This window comes from Carassius auratus, chromosome 4 (assembly GCF_003368295.1).
Source record: "Carassius auratus strain Wakin chromosome 4, ASM336829v1, whole genome shotgun sequence".
Lineage (NCBI taxonomy): Eukaryota > Metazoa > Chordata > Actinopteri > Cypriniformes > Cyprinidae > Carassius > Carassius auratus.
In genome coordinates this window covers 24456093-24480655 of record NC_039246.1, presented here as the reverse complement: position 1 = coordinate 24480655, position 24563 = coordinate 24456093, and the positions used below count along the sequence as shown (strand labels likewise).

The following is a 24563-nucleotide window of genomic DNA, read 5'->3' as shown; positions in this document are numbered from 1 at the left end:
CATTAATAATACAGGCTGGTATCCAATAGGTTGTTGGTTCAAAACCAAGAATGGGTGATTTACAGTATGAGCTACAACCACTTGAGTAATAGACTTAACCGTAGGACTTGCTCTAGCTGTACTGCTTATATAATACAGTGTTTACAGTACAAGTAAGTTGCTTTGGATAAATGTATTTACCAAATACATGAATTCATTAACTTTCTGCTTGCAGGTGCATCTTAACCCCAGTCACCTTGGTCTTTATAACAAGATTTCAGGGGAACGCGCAGATGGTGGGGTGAACAAAAACCTCTTTTTTAATTCAAATTTGGATATCTTGTACATCACGACTGGCAGAAAGGTTTGTTTATAAACACATCCACATTCATATATCACATTGTGTCAATAGAGATGGTGCACTAGTTAAAACCTGTCTGAATGATGTAGGCTTGCCAACCTTGATGGATTTTTTAATGAATTGGTGCAGACAACATATAGAGATATCTTGAAATATTGCATGTGACATCCCTAGACTCTGTAATCTGCCACAAAATGTAACAGCAGGCTGTGTCACATTGTTTTAGCCAATCGGAAGAATTTGGGGCGCTCTTTTCCCATCAGTAATTTTGCTCATTCACATGGCCCATATATTAGAAGCAGGAGGAAACTCAGCCTTAAAGTGGATCACTTAAGTTAACTGCCATAAGCTGCTTCATAAATTGAGTTTGTTGCACACAAATCTTATTTTGTAAGGCAATGCTTCTGATGTTGCTGAGATGATATGGATATGGTAAAAGTTTTGGGTCCTAAAGGTATGGCAAAAACTGCTTGGCAATGGACCTTTTTTTATAATATGAACTCACCTCAAACTCTTTAATACAAAAGCTGAACCTTCAAGTCACATATGCATTAGTTATTAGGCATCTTAAACTAAATAATTTAACAATTTTGTCATTCAAAGTATGTGGCTTGTCTTATTTGCTTCTCTTTTGTTTAGATCACCAAAGTCCCAGTGCAGGCCTGTGAACAGAAGAATGATTGTCAATCATGCATCTCCCAACGGGACCCATATTGTGGCTGGTGTGTGTTGGAAGGCCGGTAAGTCTTTTAGACTCATTTTATTACAAAAAGCACACTATCAATTGGGCATTCTTGTCCAGTAAAAGACAGGACAAGTAATGACACTGCCATTCTACAACAGAGTTTAATATTTCTACTGTCAAATAAACTTGTCATCATTATTACAGCATTCTTTAGAATACTGAGCAGTTTAGTGATCTCAATTTGAAATTGTTTAACTCTAAAATATGGTGTAATCAAAGTCTTAAACGTGCAGTATGGAATTTTTGGCCACCAGGGGTCATTCAATCAAAATAATAACATAAGACGTACTTTGATGACGTCAGGAAAGAGCGTAAGGCTCATGGGAGTTGTTGTTCATTGGAACACGCACTCTGTCGCTTCCCACATTCCTCACTCATTCTAACTTAGTATTTTGACAATCACGTCTTTTCGAATGGAGAGATATATGAATTATGAGCCCCCTATCAAATCAATATTCCATCTAGCTAGTAGTAATATATGTTAAAAAACACGGTCGCCTTTCGTTAATAATTATAATTATGTTATACTATGATATCAAACAAGTTAGTGAACTGCATTTGAAGCTACTTTACCCAGCTAGATATAAAACAAATGTAGATTTACATGAGAGCTAGTCCGTCTGCGTTTTACACAAGACATCATCGTTTCACAAAATATACGGATAGATAAAGTTAGCTGAATGGATGCAAACCTGTTTATCAGAATGCAAGTGAGTTCTGCATCTCTCTGTAGTTTCAGCTTGTCACGAAGCTCTCTCTATCTTGGAAATGCAACTCCAATATTTACCCGTGTCTTGTTGCTTCTCTTGTCCCAAAACCATCTCGGGTCATTTATTTCACCGGTGCGTTTGCGGTTCACAGAACATGCGGGCAAAGCATAATCATGATCCATAACTAAGTTATTGATTGAGGTTTAAATTCGAATATAAACAATATAAATATAAAATATAATAGTCTCGATCAAGGCTAGCTACTACTTTTTCTTCTTCGTCTCTTCTTTGCTTCTGTTCACCTTTGTATTTGGCGGTTCCGCAGGAAGTTAGATAAACTAGAGGGGTCAAAGTTTATATGACTCCATAGACGGGCGACAAAACGGAAATAAAGAGACGTGCGGTGTCTTCTAATTAAACTATAATTTTCTCCGGATTTGAACGTTTGTGGAAACTGTCGGGATGATGTAAGTACACTACTAAAAAATATATATAACATAGATATAGTGATTTCTGCTATTTCTAAAGCAGAAAAATTACATATTGCGCCTTTAAGAGTTGCTGGTTACATTTTAGCAAGCAGTATGTGGAAGATATCTATGTGTAGTCTAGTTAAAGTGAATGCAGTGTGGCTTATTACCTGTGTTTGTCTGCTTTGCACCTGCAGTTGTACCAGGAAAAAGGATTGTCACAAAGGACTAGAAGAGAACGCTTGGTTGTGGAGTCCAAATCAAACATGTGTATCTATTAAGTCCTTTGAGCCCCCCAACATGAGCTGCAAGAAAAAAGAAAGTACACAGGTACTAAAGCATAACATGAACATGAACACGCACACACACACACACACACATTGTGATAAAGTCTGCCATTATTTCAAACCCTAGCCTCTTAAGGATTGACTCAGGATTGATATTTACTGGCTGTAACAGATCCAGTCTGTGAGTCTAATCCTTTTTTTCATGAGATGACATGATGAAGTAACTAAACAAGGCATCTGAAACCATCATTTCATACCACATGAACGCACAGAGCACTTTTCATGCATTTCTAATATGTCTCAGAAGAAACTCAAGTGGTCATGGTTGATTGAAGAGGCTTCCTGTATAACATTATTCACTTCCTGGATCAGTGGTAATGAATAAAGGCAATATACTTCTAACTTGTTTACTACTCGCTAAATTCTATATTATTTCAAATTTCTTATTACGTATTTCAGGGGAAATACAGTTGTGAAAAAACCTAGAAATGTAAGGAAATTTTAACATTGTGTTTATCGCAACAAAAAATTATGGTAAACAATAAAACCTTATTAAGTGATTGAAAAATATTGTTAAAAAATTAAATAAAAATATTATCTTTTAAAACATTTTTTCTTGCTTGTTCATCACTATTCAGTTTTTAAAAAAAATTGGCATTCAATAATCATAAACAGTTAGAAAATGTATACAATGTATATGTATATAATGTATTTCCTGTTCAAAATGTGCGAGAACTGATGTTTTTCCTCATTCGTTTGTTCATTCACTTGTTCATTCATTCATTCATTCATTCATTTATGTTTGTATTTATTTAGTTATTTCTTAAAACCTTATTTTCTGGTTAAAACTTGCAGGTGGTGATTGACATCCCCTCCCTCCCCAGTATCAGCAGTTCTTATAAACTCCACTGTGAGTTTGATAGCTACAAAAGTCTAGCAACTATGCAAGGCACAAAGGTCATCTGTGAACTCCCGACCTCTGAGAACATACCACCCACACCTGAGACACAAGGTGAGGGCATTCTCTTTGCCTTTAACTAAATAATCACCTACTGTGAAGCCATCCTCTCGCTGCCTCCTTTACTCACGAAACAAACAGATGGTGTTTGTCTTGCAGAATGCCTGAAAATTATGTCCGGCCTAAAGTTTTTCATTTCTTCATGTTTGTAATTTGCTAGTATTGTGATTTTTAATTTGGACACTGATCAAATGAAAACATTACACTGAAGCTAAATCTATTACCAGGTAGATTCTGAAGTTAAACTTATTGATTCTAGAGTTACATAAAACTTTTATCAGGTCCTCCTTTCCTCGGGAATCAAACCCACAACCTTGTCGTATCTAGCACCTATTGAGTTGTAGAAATTCAGAATTGTTCATATGAAATTTTCCCACATAAAAGCTGATATCATTCCCATTTCACATGGTTCTAGAGTTACAGAAGTTTTATCAAATCATGATTTTCTGGGTAATCAAACCCATGACTTTGCAGTTGCTATCACCTTTTTGAGCCTTACAAGTTTAGAATTGGCTATATGAAATGCTCTTGCCTAAAAACTGATATGATTCCTATTTCCCATGATTCTAGAGTTAAAAAAGCTTTAATCAGGTTTTACTTTCCTTCGGAATCGAACCCATGACCTTAACGTTCTGTAGTTATAAAAGCTTATATCAGGTTGTTTTTTTGGGGAAATTGAACCCATGACCTTGGTTTATCTAGTTCCTCTTGAGCTCTAGAAATAAAAAATTGGCCTAATACTCCTGCTTAACCCTCTCAGGCTCAAATTAAGTTTTAGTAACTTAGTAAATTTAGTAACCTATAGTAAAGTTTTTAGTACTCCAGATTCATAAAATATGTATCTGGAGTAATAAAGTTTTTAGTTACTTTACTGTTGCAAATCTGCAACGCCTGCCTTGAGAGGGTTAAAAGCTGATATGATTCCTATTTGCAATGATTCTGTAGCTACAAAAGCTTATATCAGGTTGTAGGTTCTTTGGGAATCGAACCCATGAACAGAACTTGCCATATGAATTACTATATTTCCTAACAGCTCAAATGATTCTCATATGCATGTGTGTAGATTTTGTGGCAGTGCCAGTGAAGATCACGGTTAGTGACAGCATTGAAGTGGCATCTAGTAAGTTTGAGTTCTACAACTGTGCAGACGTGGTAAAGAGATCGGAAAATACACCGTGAGTATCAGGCAGTGTTCAAGACGTGTCTTCCGTATAGCATTTCTTTAGATTAATCTTTTGACTGGGTGGTTGTGTTTCCTGCAGATGCATTGCATGTGTGACCAGTAAGTGGGGCTGCCAGTGGAACATTCAGGATCATACATGCAGTGATAGAGATGACACTGTCAAGGGTGATCATATAATACAACACAAGCAGGTGAGTCATGTTAGGAAAAGTGCATGCATATGTAAATTAATATGCCTGTTTGTGCTTTAATTTATGGTGAGCAATCAACTTTTGGTGACAAAACAGGACTAATAACAGTTTTATTTTATCTATTTATTTTTATTTTTATGATTCTTGCAGAGTGACAGTTGTCCTCAGTTTGAGATGCCAGAACCTCTGCTTATTCCTGTAGGAATTAAAACCCCCATCCAATTTCAGGGCAAAAATTTGAAGAAATATGAGGTAAAATACATGCATTACTTATTATTGTACACAGTGTGGTTATGTTTAGTATATTGGTGTATAAGATGTATGCATGGAATATCCTGAGGTTTTCTTGAATATTTTTATGTATTTATTTATTTAATTAATGTATTTTTATACGTAAAGAATAGTTTCTAATCTATTAGACATTACGGAATTATGCTTACTAAATACAGTGTATAAATGTATGTGAGAGATTGATTTAATTAAGTGATTTTACACTATAAAAAAAGTCTTTAAAAATAGGGCTTGTTGTACTGTTAAGGAATTTCCTTTTTTTTTCTAGTATGATTCAATTATACCACTTCATATAATGCTAGCAATAACTACATAATTTATCACAGAACCATAACCATTGAGCAATCAGAATCAAATATTTCAGAGAGCAATATATTTACCAAATATCTCTTTGAGAATATTTGTCAGCTATTTTTGTCATATTTTTTATAGTAAAATACCTGTTTTTAGAGTCTACATAAGCAGCAATACTCTTTCTTCATGTTTCTCAGAAAAGTACCTTTCAGATCGGCACTGAGCTCATGAAACAGGTGGACGAGGTGACTGAGTTGACTAAAGGGTCAAAGTACAGATTTGAGGGATATAAGGTCAGTACGCTCCACTCGTATTCCTCCTTCTATTATGTCTCCCTCACTTTCTACTTCTTCTCTGTTCACACATCGATTTGTTTCTGAAGTTTGAGCAGCAGCCAATATGGCATTCCCAGCTATTGAGCTGCAAGTGTGTGTAGGGCTCAGTCCTGTGTGTGCATAACAAACACACAGTGATCGGGTTCACAAAGACATCATGTTGGCAAGGGGAGAATTTGCTGCAGCGCACAGTTGTTCCACATGCAATGATGTGTTTGTGTGTCTGTTTCTTAAGTGACACCTTTCTACTGTTTTTATGGCAGTTTGAATATGACAAAGAGCCAGAGGTGAATGTGACATTCTACATAGAGGATAAAAGCATGGACAGGAAGATTGACAGCACCCTCAGAGGTACATTTCAATGAATTTGCATCATCATAGCTCAGGAGAAGCCGCAGTAAACATGTGGATTGTCAAGATATGGCAAGGTTGTGTATGAACATCTGATAAACCTCTTATAAAATAAGCAGATTAACATATGTTATATATCATTGGCATCTTGGAGACTGATCTTTCGAATCTTGTTTTTGTATCCAACCAGTAATGGTTTAGACATGTTTAGCAGATGTGGACTTTGAAAATTGCATGTTTTTTTAAATAAACAAGTTTTCATTTGGGGGTGAAATATCCCTTAAACTACTTAAAAGAGCATTTATGTTTCTTCAGAAACATTTTATGTGCATTTTTTTAACTGGAAGATGTCATTTTGTAAGTGCTCATCTACTAAACATGAACTATCCCTTTAAGCTATACTAAGCTATTCTGCAAGGTAGGCTATTAACTAAATGCACAGCAGTTATCTACATAACATTAAAGCCAATATCTTTTAAAATATACAACTGCCAGCCTGCATATTCTGAGTTGTGTTGATCTGCCACAAAAACAATGAGCATCAAAAATCTTTGTGCTAGATGTGACTAATATATCACCACATAAAACAGTAAACAGACTAATTTGCATAACTCACAATTTCAGGAAAAAAAATAGTGATCAACAACAGTCTTTTTTTTTTTGTAAAGACAATGAATTCAGTGTCAGTTCTCTGAATTGCTTTGTTTTCCTTCATTTTTGTACTCAGTGGTGCTCTACAACTGCTCTGTTAGACGTGAGGACTGCAGTTTGTGTAAGAACGCTGATCAGAAGTATAACTGCGTGTGGTGCGGCACAACAAAATCCTGCATCCACAGAGACCTGTGCACACAGGAGGAGGGACAGTGTCCTCCTCCAACGATCACTGACGTGAGGACTATTCTTCTTGTCTTTATTTTCTCAATTCTGTCACTCAACATTATTAAGTTGCTAACCCTAAATTCAGTTAAGCTTCAAGCTAAGCTCAAAATGCATCCAAAAAATATCTCATTTCGTGACGTCAGCGATTACTAATCTCACTATTCTCGGTTCAAATGCAGTTCATAAATTTCTACTCTTCATCTTCTCTAGAAAACACCATTTCTTTTCATCCTCTTCTCCATTTTTCATGCCTAAATGATATATAGATGGCTGCGCTGGTAGGCACAAACTCAGCCTCTCACTCTAGTGTTTTGTTGAATCCATCTGAGACTCTAATGATCGTGCCGCCTGCGCCTGATGGTGTTTTATTATTTGTCATCTGGCAAATGATTTTCTCCAAAGCAGCTAGATCACTAAGGGCACAATGGTTATGGGTGATCTTTGTAACTCTATAGTTTATGATATTGAAGATTATAGACTTCTTTTAAGTGTGCTGTTCTGCTTTCATTCCAGATTGTTCCCCAGTATGGACCGTTACATGGACAGATCTCTGTCACAATAAAAGGCTCGAACTTGGGCATCAAGCAGGAGGACATTAAGAGAATCACCGTGGCTGGAGTGCCTTGTACTCATCAGCCGGAGAGATACTCCGTCAGTACCAGGTACAGCATGATATTAGAATGAGTATTTTGTGTAATGTTATAGAAAAACAAGTAGGCCTATGTTAGAAAGAGTGGTTTAGCTTATATTCTGTTTCTACCCATGTGTTTTCAGTGTTGTGTGCGAGATTGGGCCTAGTATTGGCAGAATATCTGGGCTAGTGGAAGTGGAGGTGGAAGGAGGGAGAACAGGACAGTCGGACGTGTTTTTCACTTACAGGGTAACTGCTTTCTCTACGATTAAATCTTTCTGGCTGTTTAGTATCCTGTTTGCCTATTTTCTGTGTGCATTTCTGAATGTGATTTCTAATGATTGAAGTCCTGAAACAAACAGCTTAGACTCCCTTGCTGATACAGTAGCTGTTTCTGGTCAAACTAGTGAACTAGCATTGTGATGCTTTAACAATTGTGATGTTAAAGGGGTCATCAGATGCCCATTTTCCACAAGCTGATATAATTTTTAGGCTCTTAATGAAAAGTGTTTAACATAGTTTGGTTAAAATGTCTCAGTGGTAGAGTAAAAAACTTTTTTTTTTTTTTTTATCCTGTCAAAAACAGCTCTTTTCAGAGCAAGCCGTTTTGTAGCATTTTCCTTTAAATGTTAATGAGCTCTCCTGACCCCGCCCCTCTCTTCAGAGCCGCTCTCTGAGAGACTGTTTACTTTAGCCACCGCATTCATCATGAAACTTGCAAATTAGCACATTAATAGGAAAAGCAATTTGCAAAGATTCATTTAAAAACCTTATTCTCAATTTTTGTTGTTGGTGAAGCTGGACCACAAATGTTTCGCGCACAGATAAACACATTTGAGTAGATTGGGGGTGCATTCCCTTCAGAAACAAATGTAATCCACTGCATTTTCAGCGGCTCAGATGTCGTGAGTAAATGTCGAATGCTACATTCACACAGACAGGCATATGAGATTGTCTTGTTTTGAGAAAGGAGAAATGATTTGATATGATAAAAAAGACCACTGAATTGATTTTTATCATTATATAGGATGGTTTTGCACACTGCCAACACGCATTTCATTTCAAACAACTTGTAAGTAATGTAGCATCTGATGAAAACCTAGTGAGGATGGTTCATCATCTCGATTTTTTTGGACTTTTCTTTTGTTTTGAGCAGAATATTAAGTTTCAGTCAGAAATAAGTCACATTTTCAAAGTCAAACAGGTTTTTACTTCTGAATTTAGCAAACCAGCATTTAGAGCACAAGGATAGACCACTTTTGTTTGACACAAGTTTTCAAATTAAAAGTATTTTTTTAGTATTTTTGAATTTTTAAGTCTGTTATGTTCTCCAAGTTGCATTTATTAATTACATAATATAAAATTTTTGCATAATTGCTTATATTTTTAGATACTTTTTGTATATGTAATTTATTTTTGTGATGACAAAGCTGAATTTTCAGCAGCCGTTATTCCAGCCTTCATCTTTTAGAAATTTTTTTAAAACCTTACTAAGCCCAAATAATTCTAAACAGTAGTGTATGTGTAGGTTATTATGATGTCTTTTTTTCCAGACATTAATTTTATGTTTTATATCACTGTGTGTTATTAATATTTAATAAAGCTAGACTTGTGTAGAAAAAGGAGCGATTATTGGAGCTGTGTGTGAGCAAATGTTAACAATAGTTTTTTCTCTCCGCCTCTCTCAGAATCCTGTCCCGAAAGCTGTGTCCCCCTCTAAAGGCCCAGCCGCTGGAGGAACCGTCATCACTATCATGGGAGACGACCTAGACACAGCTAGCAAAGATGACATCAGCATCTCAGTGGACAAAGAGCCGTGTAAAGTGTGAGTAACAAGGCAAAATAAAACAGATTTGATTTATCTCAGTCCTATTCTGATCATGTCTTTGTTTTTAAACATGCAGGTTGACATTTGGCAAGAATATCACTTGCATGACAAGCCCATATAAAGGACAGAAGATTCCTTCTGAAAGTCTTCCCGTTTTTATAAAGTATGGCAAGGTCAAATTAAAAGAGTTCGCCGGATTCGAATACTCAACCAATCCCAAAGTTACAGATTACTCCCCACGGGCCAGCTTTGTTTGGTAAGTCTGTTTTTAAGCCTCGCTCACATACAGTATACAGCCTCACTATTGGGCCTTTCAGATTTTGAATGCCATGGCTTTGAAAATCTGATCACAATAAAGATGTCAACATGTATTTCAAGGTTCAGGGATGAAAAAATATGGCTGTGTACATAAGCGTTACATGTCTGTGTGCATGTTTGTGTGTTTCCAGCGGAGGTCGTAAGATCATAGTGATGGGATCTGGATTTGATCAGGTGCAGAATGCCACCATGCGAGTGCTGCCCTCTTCTGACGAGTTCAGTCACAAGTCTAGCAATGTGGAGGTGTGTGTAATGATTGTAGTAATAATTTTTGGGCTCATCTTTGGTAAAGTCAATGGTCCCTTACAATAAGCAAGGCTGGGATTTGAAGTGAAGACACTCGTTTTGTTTCCTTAAAGTGATAGTTCACCTAAAAGTGAAAAATCAAGTTTAGAAATCTTTGTTTAGAATCTACTGACCTCTATGTCGTACAGACCTGCTAGATGCTGTATTGTTTTTGTTAACTTAAATAAAAAAAGATTCAAAATGATTTTCGTTAACGGAAATAAATCTAAAGTAAAATATAAATGTAAATATAGATATGAGATGAAAACCCAAAAAAAAAAAATTTGTAAAAATGAAACATTTTGGCACAACACACACACACACACACACACACACACACACACACACACACACACACACACACACATGCTCAATATTTCGAAGCCATACAATAACTTTGAGAAGGTTAAAATGTGTAAGTTATTATTTATTGAAAGCTTTTTTACTCCGTTTTGCTTGTGCTTTCATTTGAAACCTTCAGGTTTCCTTATTTCTGTTCTGTCGGGTGTTATTGATTGGCTCTTAAAAAATGTCAACATTTCATTTTTATGTAATTTCTTTTTTTGATCAAATGTCTGGCTGTTCAAGCTGAGGAGTTTCCTCTCTCTCCTCTTCTGTCTGCATCTACCTAATATTTCCTTTCCTCCGTCTCCCTTCTCTTAATGTTAATAAGCAACATTCATCACGAAGCTGACATCCTGCTGTCTTATTTCTTTAGTGCTCAGACGTTTGTGAAATATGTTTTATGCAGAGAAAAACTGACATGTTTTTCTTTCCTACAGTTCATTCAAGAATGTGAGTCCAAGAACGAAAGCGTACTGGAGTTCCTCTCTCCTACTGTGAACAAGACATACATAAACCAGTCCTTAAGAACGATCATCCAGCTGGACAACTTGGTAGTGAACTTGACAGAGTTTGTTTACCATCAAGACCCCTCGTTCGTTACTTTGACTGATAAAGCCATCACAGAAAACAGCATCATCAACGTTAATGCAAGTATTTTTGTTAACGACGAATTTTGGATGCCTCTTAGAAAAAATATTCCTTAAAGGGACTTTGGTTTCAGTAACTGCTTCATTGCTTTTCTGTGATGCAGGGTAAAGGTTTTTCCAAAGCCATGACTGCCAAAGAGGCCAAAGCGTTTGTGGGTGATGAACAATGCCTGGTGACAATCCTGGAGGATGATAAGCTGTTCCTCGTGGCCCCCTCCAGGCCTCCCAAATCCACCTCCAGACGCCAGCGCAGAGACACCAGCTCAGAGGCTATAGAGCTGATGGTTAGAAATTGCTCTGCATGAACTTGAATCACTCTTATTCTCACCAATTTTACCTTGCGTTTAATGTTTCTTGTCTTTTTCAGATCGTATTCGGAAAAGGAGAGTGGAATGTCGGCTCGGTTCGCTTTGAGAGGAAATACGAGGTTCCTCTTTACATCATCATTCCTGCTGTCCTCATTCCCATGGTCCTCTTCATTGCAGTGTCAATCTATTGCTACAGGTAACAAACCTCGGAGTGCAGCAGACTGTAATAATCTGAACTTAATAACTTGGATTTCAAAGCTGTGGTCTAGTGAGTAGCGCATCAGCCATATTGCTCAATTTTTTCTTTTTCCAATATATTCTCATTCCCTCCACTTCTATCTATCATTTGCAGTTCTCTCTCTCTAACATAAAAAAAACGTTTTTATTTTACTATTGAAGTCAACACATGGCTAGTTGACTAGTCAGTTAATAAAATTAAAACAAATTAAACGGCAAATAAACTGTTCTCTATATTTCCCCTGCTCTCTTAAAAAAGGCATTGTATTTCATTCAATTAATTATATATAATAAGCAGTAAAATAGTTTAAGCAGTTCAAAATAATCAAACCATAAATTCAAATTCAGAAATTTAGAAAGACAATTTTCCGGTCTTCCTCTCTACTTTCAATAATTTTTTTTATAATAAGCAGTAAATTAGAATAAAGAAATGTAAAAATAATGTTTGTCTTTATATGTGTGCAGGAGGAAAAGCCAGCAGGCGGAACGAGAGTACGAGAAAATCAAAAATCAGCTTGCGAATTTAGAGGAGAGCGTCCGTGATCGCTGTAAAAAAGAGTTCACAGGTGAGTCATTCCTGCTTCACGAAATAGTGGATCATCTTGTACAAAAACTGAATGAGAGTTTCTGTCATGATGGGATGAAAAACTGTTCACTACAGGTGATTTCCTGGTATTTTTATTAGTTTGTTACTACTAACTTCAGCAGATATTTGCTTTCTTGATAATCTGTTAGAAGAACGAGGATGAAGGGGTGTCTGTACCTTTTGTTTCTGCTCTTGTAGCTCCTGTCACCAAGACAAATTCCCTGTATGTGTAAAGCTTTTTCTGATTCTGAGTTTTGTTATTCTGAAAGCTTCGGCTTATATATTACACTTCACTCTCTGTTTCTTAGATCTTATGATCGAGATGGAGGACCACACGAGTGATCTGAATGAAGCTCGAATCCCATTCCTGGACTACAAGAACTACACCAACCGCGTTTTCTTCCTGCCCTCCAAAGATGGTGCCAATGATGTCATGATCACTGGCAAGCTGGACATCCCAGAAGCCCGTCGAGCCACTGTAGACCAGGCACTCAACCAATTCTCCAATCTCCTGAACAGCAAAACCTTCCTCATCAACGTGAGACCCTTAACGTTATTTTCCAGTCTCCACCTGGATGAGTTCGCTCTGTTGCCATGTCGGCATACTACTGGATTTGATGTACTGTATAAGATGACTTATGTGCTCATGTCTTTGTGATTTAGTTCATTCGTACCCTGGAGGGCAGGCAAGAGTTCAATGCCAGGAATAAGGTTTACTTTGCTTCCTTGTTGACGGTGGCGCTCCATGGAAAGCTGGAGTACTACACAGACATCATGAGGACCCTCCTGCTGGAGCTGATGGAGGAATACATCCACAGCAAGAACCCTAAACTCATGCTCCGCAGGTCAGAACAGATTCACGTAAACCACTATTATTGTTGCTCATACTTTGCTTTAAAGGGGACATCGTAAACCCATTTTCCACAAATTGGTCTGATTCTTCAGGTTCTTCACAACATTTCTGCAAAATACTTCCTCAAGTGTTGTGTAAAACAACAACCTTTTTATCTTTTAAAAAAACAGCTCTGTTCACGGTCTCCTCTTTCGGTGCATGTCTCTTTAAATGATAATAAGCTACTGCTCACTCCACCCATCTCTTCTGTTTTTTGTGTACTTAATGGCACATTACCATCACGAGTGCCTCTCTCATATCAGGAGAAAGTGAATGTTTACACTGCTAAGATACATTTATATGCAAACACCACGTGAAAGTGAATTTTGCATCAAGTGTCCCCTTTAATTTTCTATGCAGTCATACTAAAAAAAAAAAAATATATATATATATCTGCTGTTGACAGAAAAATGTATAATTCCTGGACTTTTAACCAAAATTTTATATACTTGACCCTTTTTGCTAATAAACAACCACATTACAACCACAATAAACACCCTAGAAACAGCATGGCTATTGCTAAAACCATTCAGAATACTTTAGTAGATAGTTCCTGATTCCAATTAATTTTGATTCATAAGCTCTTAATTCAGATTTAGATTTATTTTGATGTATTTTAGCTATAATGTCCATTTAGCTTACGTATACTTGCATAGAGAGAAATGTTATTTGCTGCTCATGCTGTAAATTATACAGGACAGTGTTTCGACTGGCAACATGTCTCATTCAACAGAACTGCTCATAAGAGTTGTTTGTGAATCAAACTCACAAAATCAGGCTGCGTTGTATGTTTTTGTACGTGGTTCTCGATGAGTCCATAAAATGTTTTGTGGTTTAGTGCCGCCACTGAACCGTTTGGGATTTCAAGCATCAATGTCAGGATCATTTAGATGAAGATTTTAATTTATCAGGAAGCAAGAAAATAGTTAGTTAAACCCATTGTTTAAGATATTTCCTGTGCTGACAAATGATATTATCGTCCTATGTTTCCTGTTTAGGTCCGAGACTGTTGTAGAGAGGATGTTGTGTAACTGGATGTCCATATGTCTCTACCAGTTCCTGAAGGTGAGCAATTATGCTATGTATAGAATTGCAAAAATTGTTTTCTAGCTGTAAAGTCTGACTAATGTGTTTTTCACAGGACTCAGCCGGGGAGCCGCTCTATAAGCTCTTTAAGGCCATTAAACACCAGGTGGAAAAAGGTCCAGTTGATGCCAAGATGAAGAAAGCCAAGTACACTCTAAACGACACAGGACTTCTGGGAGATGATGTTGAGTACTCTGATTTGGTGAGTACTAGACATAATTTAGCATTTGGACTTTTAAAGTGTGTGGCGTGTCTGTACAAAGATGGTTTCCATGCAATAAATGGACCCATTGAAGAGAAAGCTTGTTAATACAGAATCAGGAAAGCGGAGACATGTTCGTGTGTCCATCATTGCTCTCCTAACACCATTTCATTGGCTAGCACTGAGTCTGTAATCTCATTCACAAGCGTAACACTGTTCCTCAGGGACTGAACGGCCATTATCCGCTGGAGGAAACCACTCTGCAGGAAACAATTCATTGCTCTCAGATGACAAATAAACACAATCCTATTTTGTTAGCAGATTTCCCATGCAACCAAGATTTACGCCCAAGTAATTGACTTGGAATTGGTGATTCTCAGTCTAATGGTTTATTTGGTGTGCTGGTCTTTGTGCAGTTGATGGTATCAGTAGACTAAAGCCTGTTTGAACTCTCTAGACCTTACAGGTGTTGGTTCATGGCGAGGGTCCCGATGTGACCCCTGTCAAAGTCCTGAACTGTGACACCATCTCCCAAGTGAAGGAGAAGATCATCGAGCAGGTGTACAGGAATCTGCCGTACTCCCAGAGACCCACGGTGGACAGCGTCGCACTCGGTAAGACATGGAACAAATTTTCCGTACCACCCGGGACTTTTGATTAATTACGTCAGGAACATTTCCAAAAGCTTCAAACTTTATGAAAGTAACACGCATAAATAGCTCTCTTTATTAACAATGCACTGCATTTAAAAGTACTGGAGGAAGCCTCGCTTCTGAACAGATAGCGGTTTGATTAATGGTGGGATCCTTGTACGTGTCGGTCTGCACTCCTGCAGTTCTTAATGAGTTGTTCTTCTAAATGCGCTGAATTGTTAAAGCCGATGTCTAGCATCATCCATCAGACAGATGAATCTGGTTAAAAGAAGGAGTGTAGTGCGTGAAACTAGCCAGGGATTTTCTTCTTCTCTGGTTTTCAAGTGCAATACGTGCCAAGTTTGTAAGACATACATCCTTTCCTTTCCACAGAGTGGCGCCCTGGGTCTACAGGGCAGATCCTGTCCGATCTGGATTTGACATCGCAGAAAGAGGGAAAGTGGAAACGAATGAACACACTGGCCCATTACAATGTGAGTGTCCGCATAATCACACATAAAAACCCACATAAACACTCACAGTGTGTTGAAAAGTTGTTTCTCACTGATTAATATTGTCTTAAAGATGCATATTTTACTGTGCTATTACTGTCAGTTACTTAAAATGATTTGATTTGGATTTAAAACTTATAGTTAATGCATTTATTTTATTTCATCACAGGGATTTATTTCTTTGTTTCTTAGTTTATAGTGGCTGGTACTCTGCTTAATTTTTATAGTTTTATTAATTTGTACTCTGTCCTTAACTTGAAGAGTAGACTTGGATTTCAGAGTCAAATCATTTTTTATAAAGAAGAAATACATATAAACAATGCAATATTGAATATAACTTATACCATTTTTAGTTACCGGTATTGCAAAGGTTTTCCATTTCAATTTATTTGTGCCCACAATATTTAAAACATTTTTTACCATTGCATATTTTTATTTATTATTATTTAGCTTTTTTTTTTTTGCTTTTTGTTTTGGGGAGGGGGGGGTACATATGTTTATTTATTTATTTATTTATTTATTTATTTATTTATTTTGCTCTGCTTGTATGTAGATCATTTTGTGTAATAAATAAAAATAAAAAACAAATATCTTCTGTTATATTTTTTGTTTGTGTCTGTTAGGTGAGAGATGGTGCCATCCTGGTCTTGTCCCGAGTTCTGCACACCCAGCAGTCTTTTGACCAGAACCAAGACAACCATGAAGAAAGTTAGTGACTTACAGTTTTAAACTACTCGTCCAATTGTATTTTAATGACAGCGGTGCATTGCTTCTTATTGATCCCCCTTAATAGTCTAAACATATTGACAATCCCTGATGGAAAAACACAGAATGACTGAAATCTGCTGGCGCACTAAATGAACAGTGGACTAGAACTGAACCCAAACTAATGGGCCGCTCAAGTACATCTTAAATAACTGTTCTCCAAACAGAAGAGCAATCAGTCCTTCAAATGTGCTTGTTTTGTGATGAACAGGAAATGCTTTGCTGGAGGACGATAAAGTATTTCACCTGGTGAGACCGGCAGACGAGCTGGATGATGTGAAATCAAAGAGAGGAAGTATGAAAGACAAGGCCTCGACGAAAGCCATCACTGAGATTTACCTGACCAGACTCCTCTCTATGAAGGTGGCTTAGACTGAACTTTTGATTGTACATTTAGATGTTTTCTTCATTCACATGTCGATGTGATAGGAACATGAATTAGCCAGTGAGGTACTGTGATGCACTTGTGTTACAGGGCACGCTGCAGCAGTTTGTGGATGATTTCTTCCGCAGTGTGTTGTGTTCTGGGACTGTGGTTCCTCCTGCAGTCAAGTATTTCTTTGACTTCCTGGACGAACAAGCACAGAAACATGACAATGTTGATGATGAGACCATCCACATATGGAAGACCAACAGGTATGTAACACTTTACAGTTCTGAAAAACATTAGTTTAAAGGTTTAAAAAGTTTTATGAAGAACGCGTCAGCGGTTTGATTTTTAAAATTATTATTATACAATTAAATTCTGAAGTATGAAACGTCATTGGACTCATATTATATTGTATTATATTATATTGTATCGTATTATATCGTATTGTATCGTATCGTATCGAATCGAATTGTATTATATTATATTATAATAATTATTATTATATACAATAAATATTATAATTATAAGTTGATGTATGTAAATATATTAATATAATAGTAATAACTATTTGTAAATTTATGCTGGTTTGAACTTGTGATTTTAAAAAGTTAGCTTTCATATTGAACTAATTGAATTAAAACAAAGTTTCTAACTTTTGGGACAGATTCTAATAGGCCCACAGTAAGTATCTATTTATAATTAGGTGTTTGTTCACGTACAGTATACTGTATCTAATCACAACTTCACAGTTCTCACAACAACACTATTAATAAACCATCCTGTGCAGCAGAGATTTGAAAACTCCAAACTCTTTTTAATTTAGCAGATGAAATTCTGCAGGCTTTGTTTAGCCCTGGTCAGATATTCACAGTGTGTCTTGTTGGATGAGCAGTGCGCTTGAAGTGCACACTCCTCTTTCACATCAGCCCATTAATTTATTAAATTACCCCTCTCGTTATTGTTTTGCACAAGGACCGTGACTGTTGGGTAAGTCATGAAAACTGGTTTGGTTTGTTTTCGAGGAGTTTGTTGTGAGTCAAGGCCAGCGGGACTCTGGTATTGACTCTGTATGGGTCACTCACAGCTCTTTTCACATAAGGGCCGCCCGGGACATTGTTATATTAAAATCTCACTCCAAACTCTGAGAGACATTCTTCTGAAAAATGATTTTCTGTGATTGAAAGAGATGCTGCTGATACAGGCATTAGATCAAGCGATTTAAAACAGCTCTGGAGGAATGAAGATAAAGCTATTACGTTTCTTAAAACAAAATAAAATGACATTTCTATTCTGTAGAGGGCTTGTTGTGGTCGCCTTTGTTAAACTCAATTGATTGGTACTTTGTGCTTAATTCAACAGATAGACTTTGGGTAAAAACAATTTTGCCTTGGGTTTTCATTTCGCCTTTAGTGTTTAGAGTTTTTATTTTGATGTTTCACTTTCTTTTTTTTTGCCCTGAGTATCTTAAAACAATGTAATTTGAAGAAATTAATGGCAGACTGTCCTGCAAACTATTTAGATTTATGTAATTATATATTTTATATATTATTTGTATTTTTGCAGTCCTTCACATTTTTATATAAAAAAATGTGTGTATATATATATATATATATATATATATATATATATATATTAGGGGTGTAACGGTTCACAAAATTCACGGTTCGGTTCGATACGATACACTGATGTCACGGTTCGGTTCGGTTCGGTTCGGTTCGATACGTTTTAGATACAGCAAAATGTAAAAACATCTCAACTTTTCAGAATGCCGCAAGCGCACCGCGGGTCATGTGACAAGAACCAACCAATCAGCTTCATCCTTTCCCGTAACAACGTTGAGAGCTCAGCCAAGATGAAGGAACAGCTGATCATAGTTGTATATGGATTGCAATTTTGAAATAAATTCAGTAGCAGAGCTACTGCAAGCGATTTTTAGAGCTGCAAATCCATTTATCCTTCGCTGAAATTTCCGCGTCTCATGGAGAGAGCACGTCATTGTTGCTTAGCAAAGACAGACGCCTCATGAGCGCTTCTGCCCGAGCGCTTTGGAAAGGAGGAGAAAGACGCGCTTAGCGTTTTCCATGCGTTTTTAGGCACGATATGTGAACGGCCCCTAAGGCGCTCGCTCACTCAGCATGCGCTGAAGGCTCGTTGCAAAATGTCTAATGCATTTAACAGACCAGAAATATAAGATCCTAAAATAACCAACAGGTCTGGTGTTTGGGTTGGATTCCCTGTAAGCTATAGTGTCTAAATGCTGCAGGGATAGTTTGCTGCGTGCATGTTTCTCCTTTTTTTCGTCTTTTCCCAGATAGTACTGACGCATATATCCCAGATATTCCCGCTGGTTTTTTTTTTTTTTTTTTGTAATCCCGCTGGTGTACCCTGTCATGTTGCAGATGCGACATACCGTTGTTTTTTTATCCACCACTCTCTTGCCATCACCATTATAGCTTAAAGGGAATCCAAAGTGCACCCAAACACCAGACCTGTTGGTTATTGGAGGATCTTCTCATTTCTAGTCTGTTAAACGCATTGGCTATTTTGCAACGAGCCTTCAGCGTGTACTGAGTGAGCGAGCGCCTGCTGAGTAGCCTAACATAAACATATAAGATGGTGTTTTTTTCTTCTTCGCGAGTGTCAGGGGCGTTGCCTGTTACGTTGTTTGGGTTATTGGGCTACCTTGTTGAACGCATATCATTATATTTCTTTCTCTCTCTCTTTTTTTTTTTTTTCAAATATAATTAATTACTCCAACGAACCGTTCGGTATACATAATGCGTACCGCGTACCGAACCGAAAGCGTCGTACCGAACGGTTCAATATGAATACGCGTATCGTTACACCCCTAATATATATATATATATATATATATATATATATATATATATATATATATATATATATATATATATATATATTAGTGCTGTCAAAATTAGCGCGTTAACGCATTCGATTAATTTGAAATATTTAACGCGTTAAAAAAAAATAACGCAATTAACGCGGTTGCAGTTTTTTTTATTTCCAGTTGTGGCCTATGTGTGTTCAACGTGCAAAGAAATATGCATAAGACCAAGGAAGGACTTTTAGACGGAAAGTTTCAGTATAAAACTCTGCCGGATTACTCTTCAGTCTGCCACAAGAAACATTACTCTTCATTTAGTCTGCCACAAGAAACAGCAACATTAAAATCATGAATTCAAATGTCATTTAAAAAAAACAAAAAAAAACAATGACTGTAACAGTGCGTAAATCAGATCTTTCTGTAACGCTAACGTTAATAAGCTTAAATGAAAATAACGAAATAATTGTGTAGCGGAGTATTTTTTGTACACAGTGCCACGAACTGTCAATCACTCCTGTACGCGTGCATCACTGTCCTCCTCGCAGCTGCAGCAACTTGCGCTCTCTCTCTTCATCAAGCTTTAAAACAAAAAGGGGACGAAAAGATCATATTGTCTTTGTGCATAGGCTATAGATTAATTAGATAAATGAATATCTAAATTTGTGCCTTGCCGTCTACGGTATTTTTTTAGAACTTAGAAAAAAGATGCTGCAGCCAATGAGCAGCCAGCGGGGGCTGCAGGACGACTCAACCTCCGCAGACAGTTTTTAATGTTTATCAGACAATAAATACTCAAGATTTTGCTTTAGTATAACTCACAACGAGTTTCACACACCTTCTCCGGCCACGATGAGTTGTTGACACTTAACAGTGGGAAAAGCGACACATGCGCTATTCACTTGTATAACTTAAGGGTGAATGGGTAATGTAGTTTCTGCTCTGGGTGGGATGAATTAGGAAGCTTGCATTGTGAAGGGCGCTCTGAAAATCGGCAGTGCAGGTAAAAGATTAAAACCTCTATTAAAACAGATGTCCAAATGAGCGTACCGGCTCACTTAAAGCACTGGCAATGACTATACTTTGGAATTTTTTTGCAGTCCACTTAGAATTCAACATGGAAATCATTTTTGTTTTTTATTGGCATTGATTGTTTTGAAATTCAAATGGTACTTACATGCCTGTGTTTTTATTTCTGTAATAAATATGGCTTTCAAGCCAACAGTTAATTTGGAGGATATTGATGATTTATTGCAGGTATGTTGTTTACATGAGAAAATCTGTGTTACAAGTTAAACAAAAATTCCAATAAACAATCATATTTTGAATTTAAATAGTTTCTTTGTCTTGAGTTTACATTAATTATTTACATTTTACATTTACATATCCAAAAAGTGTCAGTCTTTTAATTGCGATTAATCGCGATTAATTTTAAAAAATTGTGCGATTAATTAGTTAATTTTTTTTAATCGATTGACAGCACTAATATATATATATATATATATATATATATATATATATATATATATATAATTTATTCTTGGAATTTCCCCCATAAAGGTTAAAACGAACAAATCTTTTTTTCTTCTTTTTTTTATTGTCTTTTTTTTTTCTTCTTTTTTTATAAGAATGCATTTGCAAAAGATAAACAAGTATGTGGATGTTTGTATTTGTTTCTTCAGTCTTCCTCTCCGGTTCTGGGTAAACATGTTGAAAAACCCTCACTTCATCTTTGACGTTCATGTGACTGAAGTGGTGGATGCCTCTCTGTCCGTCATCGCTCAGACCTTCATGGACGCCTGCACCAAGACTGAGCACAAACTTACCCGGGTGAGCTGAAAGGCTTGAAGATGTAGTTTAGCAATTATTATCATTTCATCTTGACTTTCTGTCTCACGTTCCCTCTCTTGGTCTCACCTTCACAGGACTCCCCCAGCAACAAACTGCTTTATGCAAAGGAAATCTCCACTTACAAGAAGATGGTTGATGAGTAGGTTTCTGTTCTGTTCTTCAGGTGATAGATGTGTAATCACAGTTCACATCACATGTTCTCTGTGCTCTTCAGTTATTACAGAGGCATCCGTCAGATGGTTCCAGTCAGTGACCAAGACATGAACACACACCTTGCAGAAGTTTCACGTGTAAGTTTAAGTCTATTATTTATTGTATTTTTTATGTAATTTGTATTTTATTTTGGTGTTTAGATTTATCATTATCTTATTTTATTGTTTCCCAATTTTTGTTGCTTTTTGTTGTTAATTTTTATTATTTAAAGTATTTTGTATTTGTTTTGTTATTAGAGTCATTTTTATATTTTTGCATGTTTATTTTATTGTCATCTTATTGTCAGATTGTAATTTTTTTTATGTAATTTGCATTTTATTTTATTTGTTTTTTATTATTTCATTTTTTTGTTGTGTTTTTATTGTATTGTATTTTATTTTGTTTCATCCACGCTTTTGTACACATCAAGTTTAACTCTTTATCTTTCTCCAGTCTCATACAGATAAGTTGAATACCCAGGTTGCACTGCACCAGCTTTACCAGTATGCCAGCAAGTACTACGATGGGGTAGGTGTTGTGTGTTGAACGACAGTCATTTCCATACTCTGGTGCACTTTTTTTTTTCTTGAGATCAACAAGTAAACGCTGCAAATTTCTGTCTCTTGCAATGCCATCCATAGATCATCTCATCGTTGGAGGACGACCCTGCCGCCCAGAGCAAACAGCTGACCCTGAGACTGCAGCAGATCGCCGCCGCGTTGGAGAATAAAGTGACCGATCTTTAGTTTCCAGCCCAGACTCAAGAAAAGAGACGGAAGTGCCGCTAAATCTAAGACAGAGCTCAATTTGTTGGGCTCAAAAATACCAACAGCCCTTCTGGAGGACTCTAGTTGATGGAGCCTCCACTCCGTCGAGTGAAAGATAAAGCGCGGGGGGGAACGCAGACTAATTGGGGCCCCTTCCTCTCCACACGGCTTTCAGCTTCGCTTTTGATTCAGAGGGACTAACCGAATATACTCTGACCTGAGGGGAACATCACAACCGTCGAGGAGAGTGAAAACTCACTATGGTACTTCTCAGATCAGCACCTGCACAATGAAAACCCAGCATTTTATTTTTGTGTTCTGCTATCCCAATAATCAGATGTTCAGTATATTCTTCCCGTGTAGATGAATTCAAATAGTGTTATATGTAAATATATTTTTACACTCGAGGCTTTAGACAAAACAGATCGCTTACTGTCTCCGTGGAAGCCCACTATTTTGTTTTCCTGTGTATTTTAAGTGCCACTCTCATTCCTGTGCAGTGATGATGTCACATCCTGTGGGTTCTTTGACGCCATTGGCTCACGGTTCAGTTTGTGGTACCACTATGGGTTTGTGTTGGTGTTTGTGATGCTGACGTCCAAGCCAGTGCTTATTTTGTCCCTCCCAAGTATTTTTAGCATATTGTATCGGTGATTGCATACAGAAATGTCATCAAGTCCAATTCTAATTTAGCCAAAGTGCAAAAGAACAGACCATAATTGTCAAATGACTGTCCACGTCTCAGAAACACGGCTAAAGCACACTTGATCCATGACACACAGACACCACGGAAGCTTTGATGCAGCGGTTGCGTTTTTATGTTATGTACCATCTTTGCTTTTATATATGTGCACTTCGACACATTGCTTGGCTTATTTTATGACAGTTATGATTTTGCATTTTAAATCAACAATATTTGATTTGCATCACTGGTTGCTTTTCTTAAGAAATATTTAATACGTACATTATGGTAGAGAATTTCCTTTAATGTGAGAATGAAATACTGACGATCGTGACTTTGCTTCAACTGCAGTACTGTGGACTGAGAGCGACTCGTATGCCAATTAAATCATGAAATCATAGAGTTTTCATTTAGTTTATTGGTACTAAAATACTTTTTTTATGTCATTTTTTTATTTAGAGCTTACCAAAGTTTAAATAAATTGTTTGCAGCTGTTTGCAACCATCTTACGCTTCTGTTGTTTTATGTGTATCAAATTATCTAGTTTAAAGTGTAATCTAATGAATAAAAAAGATATAATGGTAAGGCAGCTGATGGTAAGACTGATGGTGTAACATAATCTTTTGTTAATGGTATGCTTTTCCTACCTGTATGTTCTGACTCAAATGTGCCAACAGTATATCGTTTCTTCACAAACTTTACTAGTGTGACTCGTGTTGCCTTTGGTAGGCGGTGACAGTCACACTGCAGCCAATCAGAGGCTGGCACCGCCCATTCTGAGCATGATGGACACATCAGGAAATGCCTCTGAACTGTAAATATATCCCAACTGCCAAGATTTCATGTCCTTCTCTCCCTTTTCTCGCTCTTCCTGCCAGTTCTTCTGTGTTGTCTAGCTATGACGGTGTAAATGGCTTATTGTAAAGCTTCTTGTTTGCCTTTATTTACCAGGTAGTGCCTTACAGATATGAGTAATAATGATAAATTGTGTGGTGATTGTGTCTGCATTAAAACTGCAATAGGGACTTTAGTTATGTTTCTGTGTCTTTGTGAGAACCCTTGCTGCTTTTTTAAATGTTGGCTTGTTAAATTATGTTAAACGCTAATAATTTCTAAAATAGCCCTGGTCTGAAAACTGAAATCTCTCCAGGGCCAAACCAAGAGATGTTTGTCCCATATTGAGCCTCATAAGATGGCTTCAGAGATAAGGTAAGAAGTTTTCTTAATCTGCTTTAATCAGTTGTTTTGTTGGTGGTAAAACACATTCATACTGGTTAGTATTGTATTGTCCATTTGATTCCTCTTAATATTTAAGTAGCCTAGCAGTCAGAGTTTGTTCAGTGGCCAACTAAATGTTTGTTTTCAAGCAACAAAAAACAACTGATGGGCCAAATGTTGAGATTTTGGAAATCAATTCCAAAAAGTGTATTTGAAAGCATTTATTTATTTATTTTTTTGGTCTAGAGACCAATACTAAAGGAAGAAGTTTTC

At 36.9% G+C, this 24563-nt stretch overlaps 1 protein-coding gene across 3 annotated transcripts in view; it reads left to right on the top strand.

The window, feature by feature from the left end:
- Positions 1 to 24102, top strand: part of LOC113063466 (plexin-B2-like) — a 103066-nt gene extending 78964 nt beyond the window's left edge. For 2 of the 3 annotated variants that reach the window (XM_026233906.1, XM_026233913.1), the window contains 33 exons: positions 215 to 343; positions 980 to 1080; positions 2463 to 2595; positions 3408 to 3564; positions 4634 to 4745; positions 4833 to 4944; positions 5095 to 5196; positions 5727 to 5822; positions 6128 to 6215; positions 6943 to 7103; positions 7608 to 7756; positions 7869 to 7974; positions 9414 to 9550; positions 9630 to 9809; positions 10003 to 10114; positions 10939 to 11148; positions 11253 to 11432; positions 11516 to 11652; positions 12159 to 12259; positions 12588 to 12817; positions 12943 to 13124; positions 14170 to 14236; positions 14313 to 14459; positions 14917 to 15073; positions 15485 to 15585; positions 16227 to 16311; positions 16580 to 16731; positions 16844 to 17004; positions 21263 to 21410; positions 21506 to 21570; positions 21646 to 21721; positions 22077 to 22151; positions 22265 to 22369. In XM_026233906.1, coding sequence (XP_026089691.1) covers positions 215 to 343; positions 980 to 1080; positions 2463 to 2595; positions 3408 to 3564; positions 4634 to 4745; positions 4833 to 4944; positions 5095 to 5196; positions 5727 to 5822; positions 6128 to 6215; positions 6943 to 7103; positions 7608 to 7756; positions 7869 to 7974; positions 9414 to 9550; positions 9630 to 9809; positions 10003 to 10114; positions 10939 to 11148; positions 11253 to 11432; positions 11516 to 11652; positions 12159 to 12259; positions 12588 to 12817; positions 12943 to 13124; positions 14170 to 14236; positions 14313 to 14459; positions 14917 to 15073; positions 15485 to 15585; positions 16227 to 16311; positions 16580 to 16731; positions 16844 to 17004; positions 21263 to 21410; positions 21506 to 21570; positions 21646 to 21721; positions 22077 to 22151; positions 22265 to 22369 — 4254 coding nt within the window. Of the gene's footprint in view, positions 1 to 214; positions 344 to 979; positions 1081 to 2462; positions 2596 to 3407; positions 3565 to 4633; positions 4746 to 4832; positions 4945 to 5094; positions 5197 to 5726; positions 5823 to 6127; positions 6216 to 6942; positions 7104 to 7607; positions 7757 to 7868; positions 7975 to 9413; positions 9551 to 9629; positions 9810 to 10002; positions 10115 to 10938; positions 11149 to 11252; positions 11433 to 11515; positions 11653 to 12158; positions 12260 to 12587; positions 12818 to 12942; positions 13125 to 14169; positions 14237 to 14312; positions 14460 to 14916; positions 15074 to 15484; positions 15586 to 16226; positions 16312 to 16579; positions 16732 to 16843; positions 17005 to 21262; positions 21411 to 21505; positions 21571 to 21645; positions 21722 to 22076; positions 22152 to 22264 lie in introns of all 3 variants that reach the window. The other variant, XM_026233896.1, reaches the window with a different exon arrangement.
- The last annotated feature ends 461 nt before the right edge of the window (positions 24103 to 24563 follow it).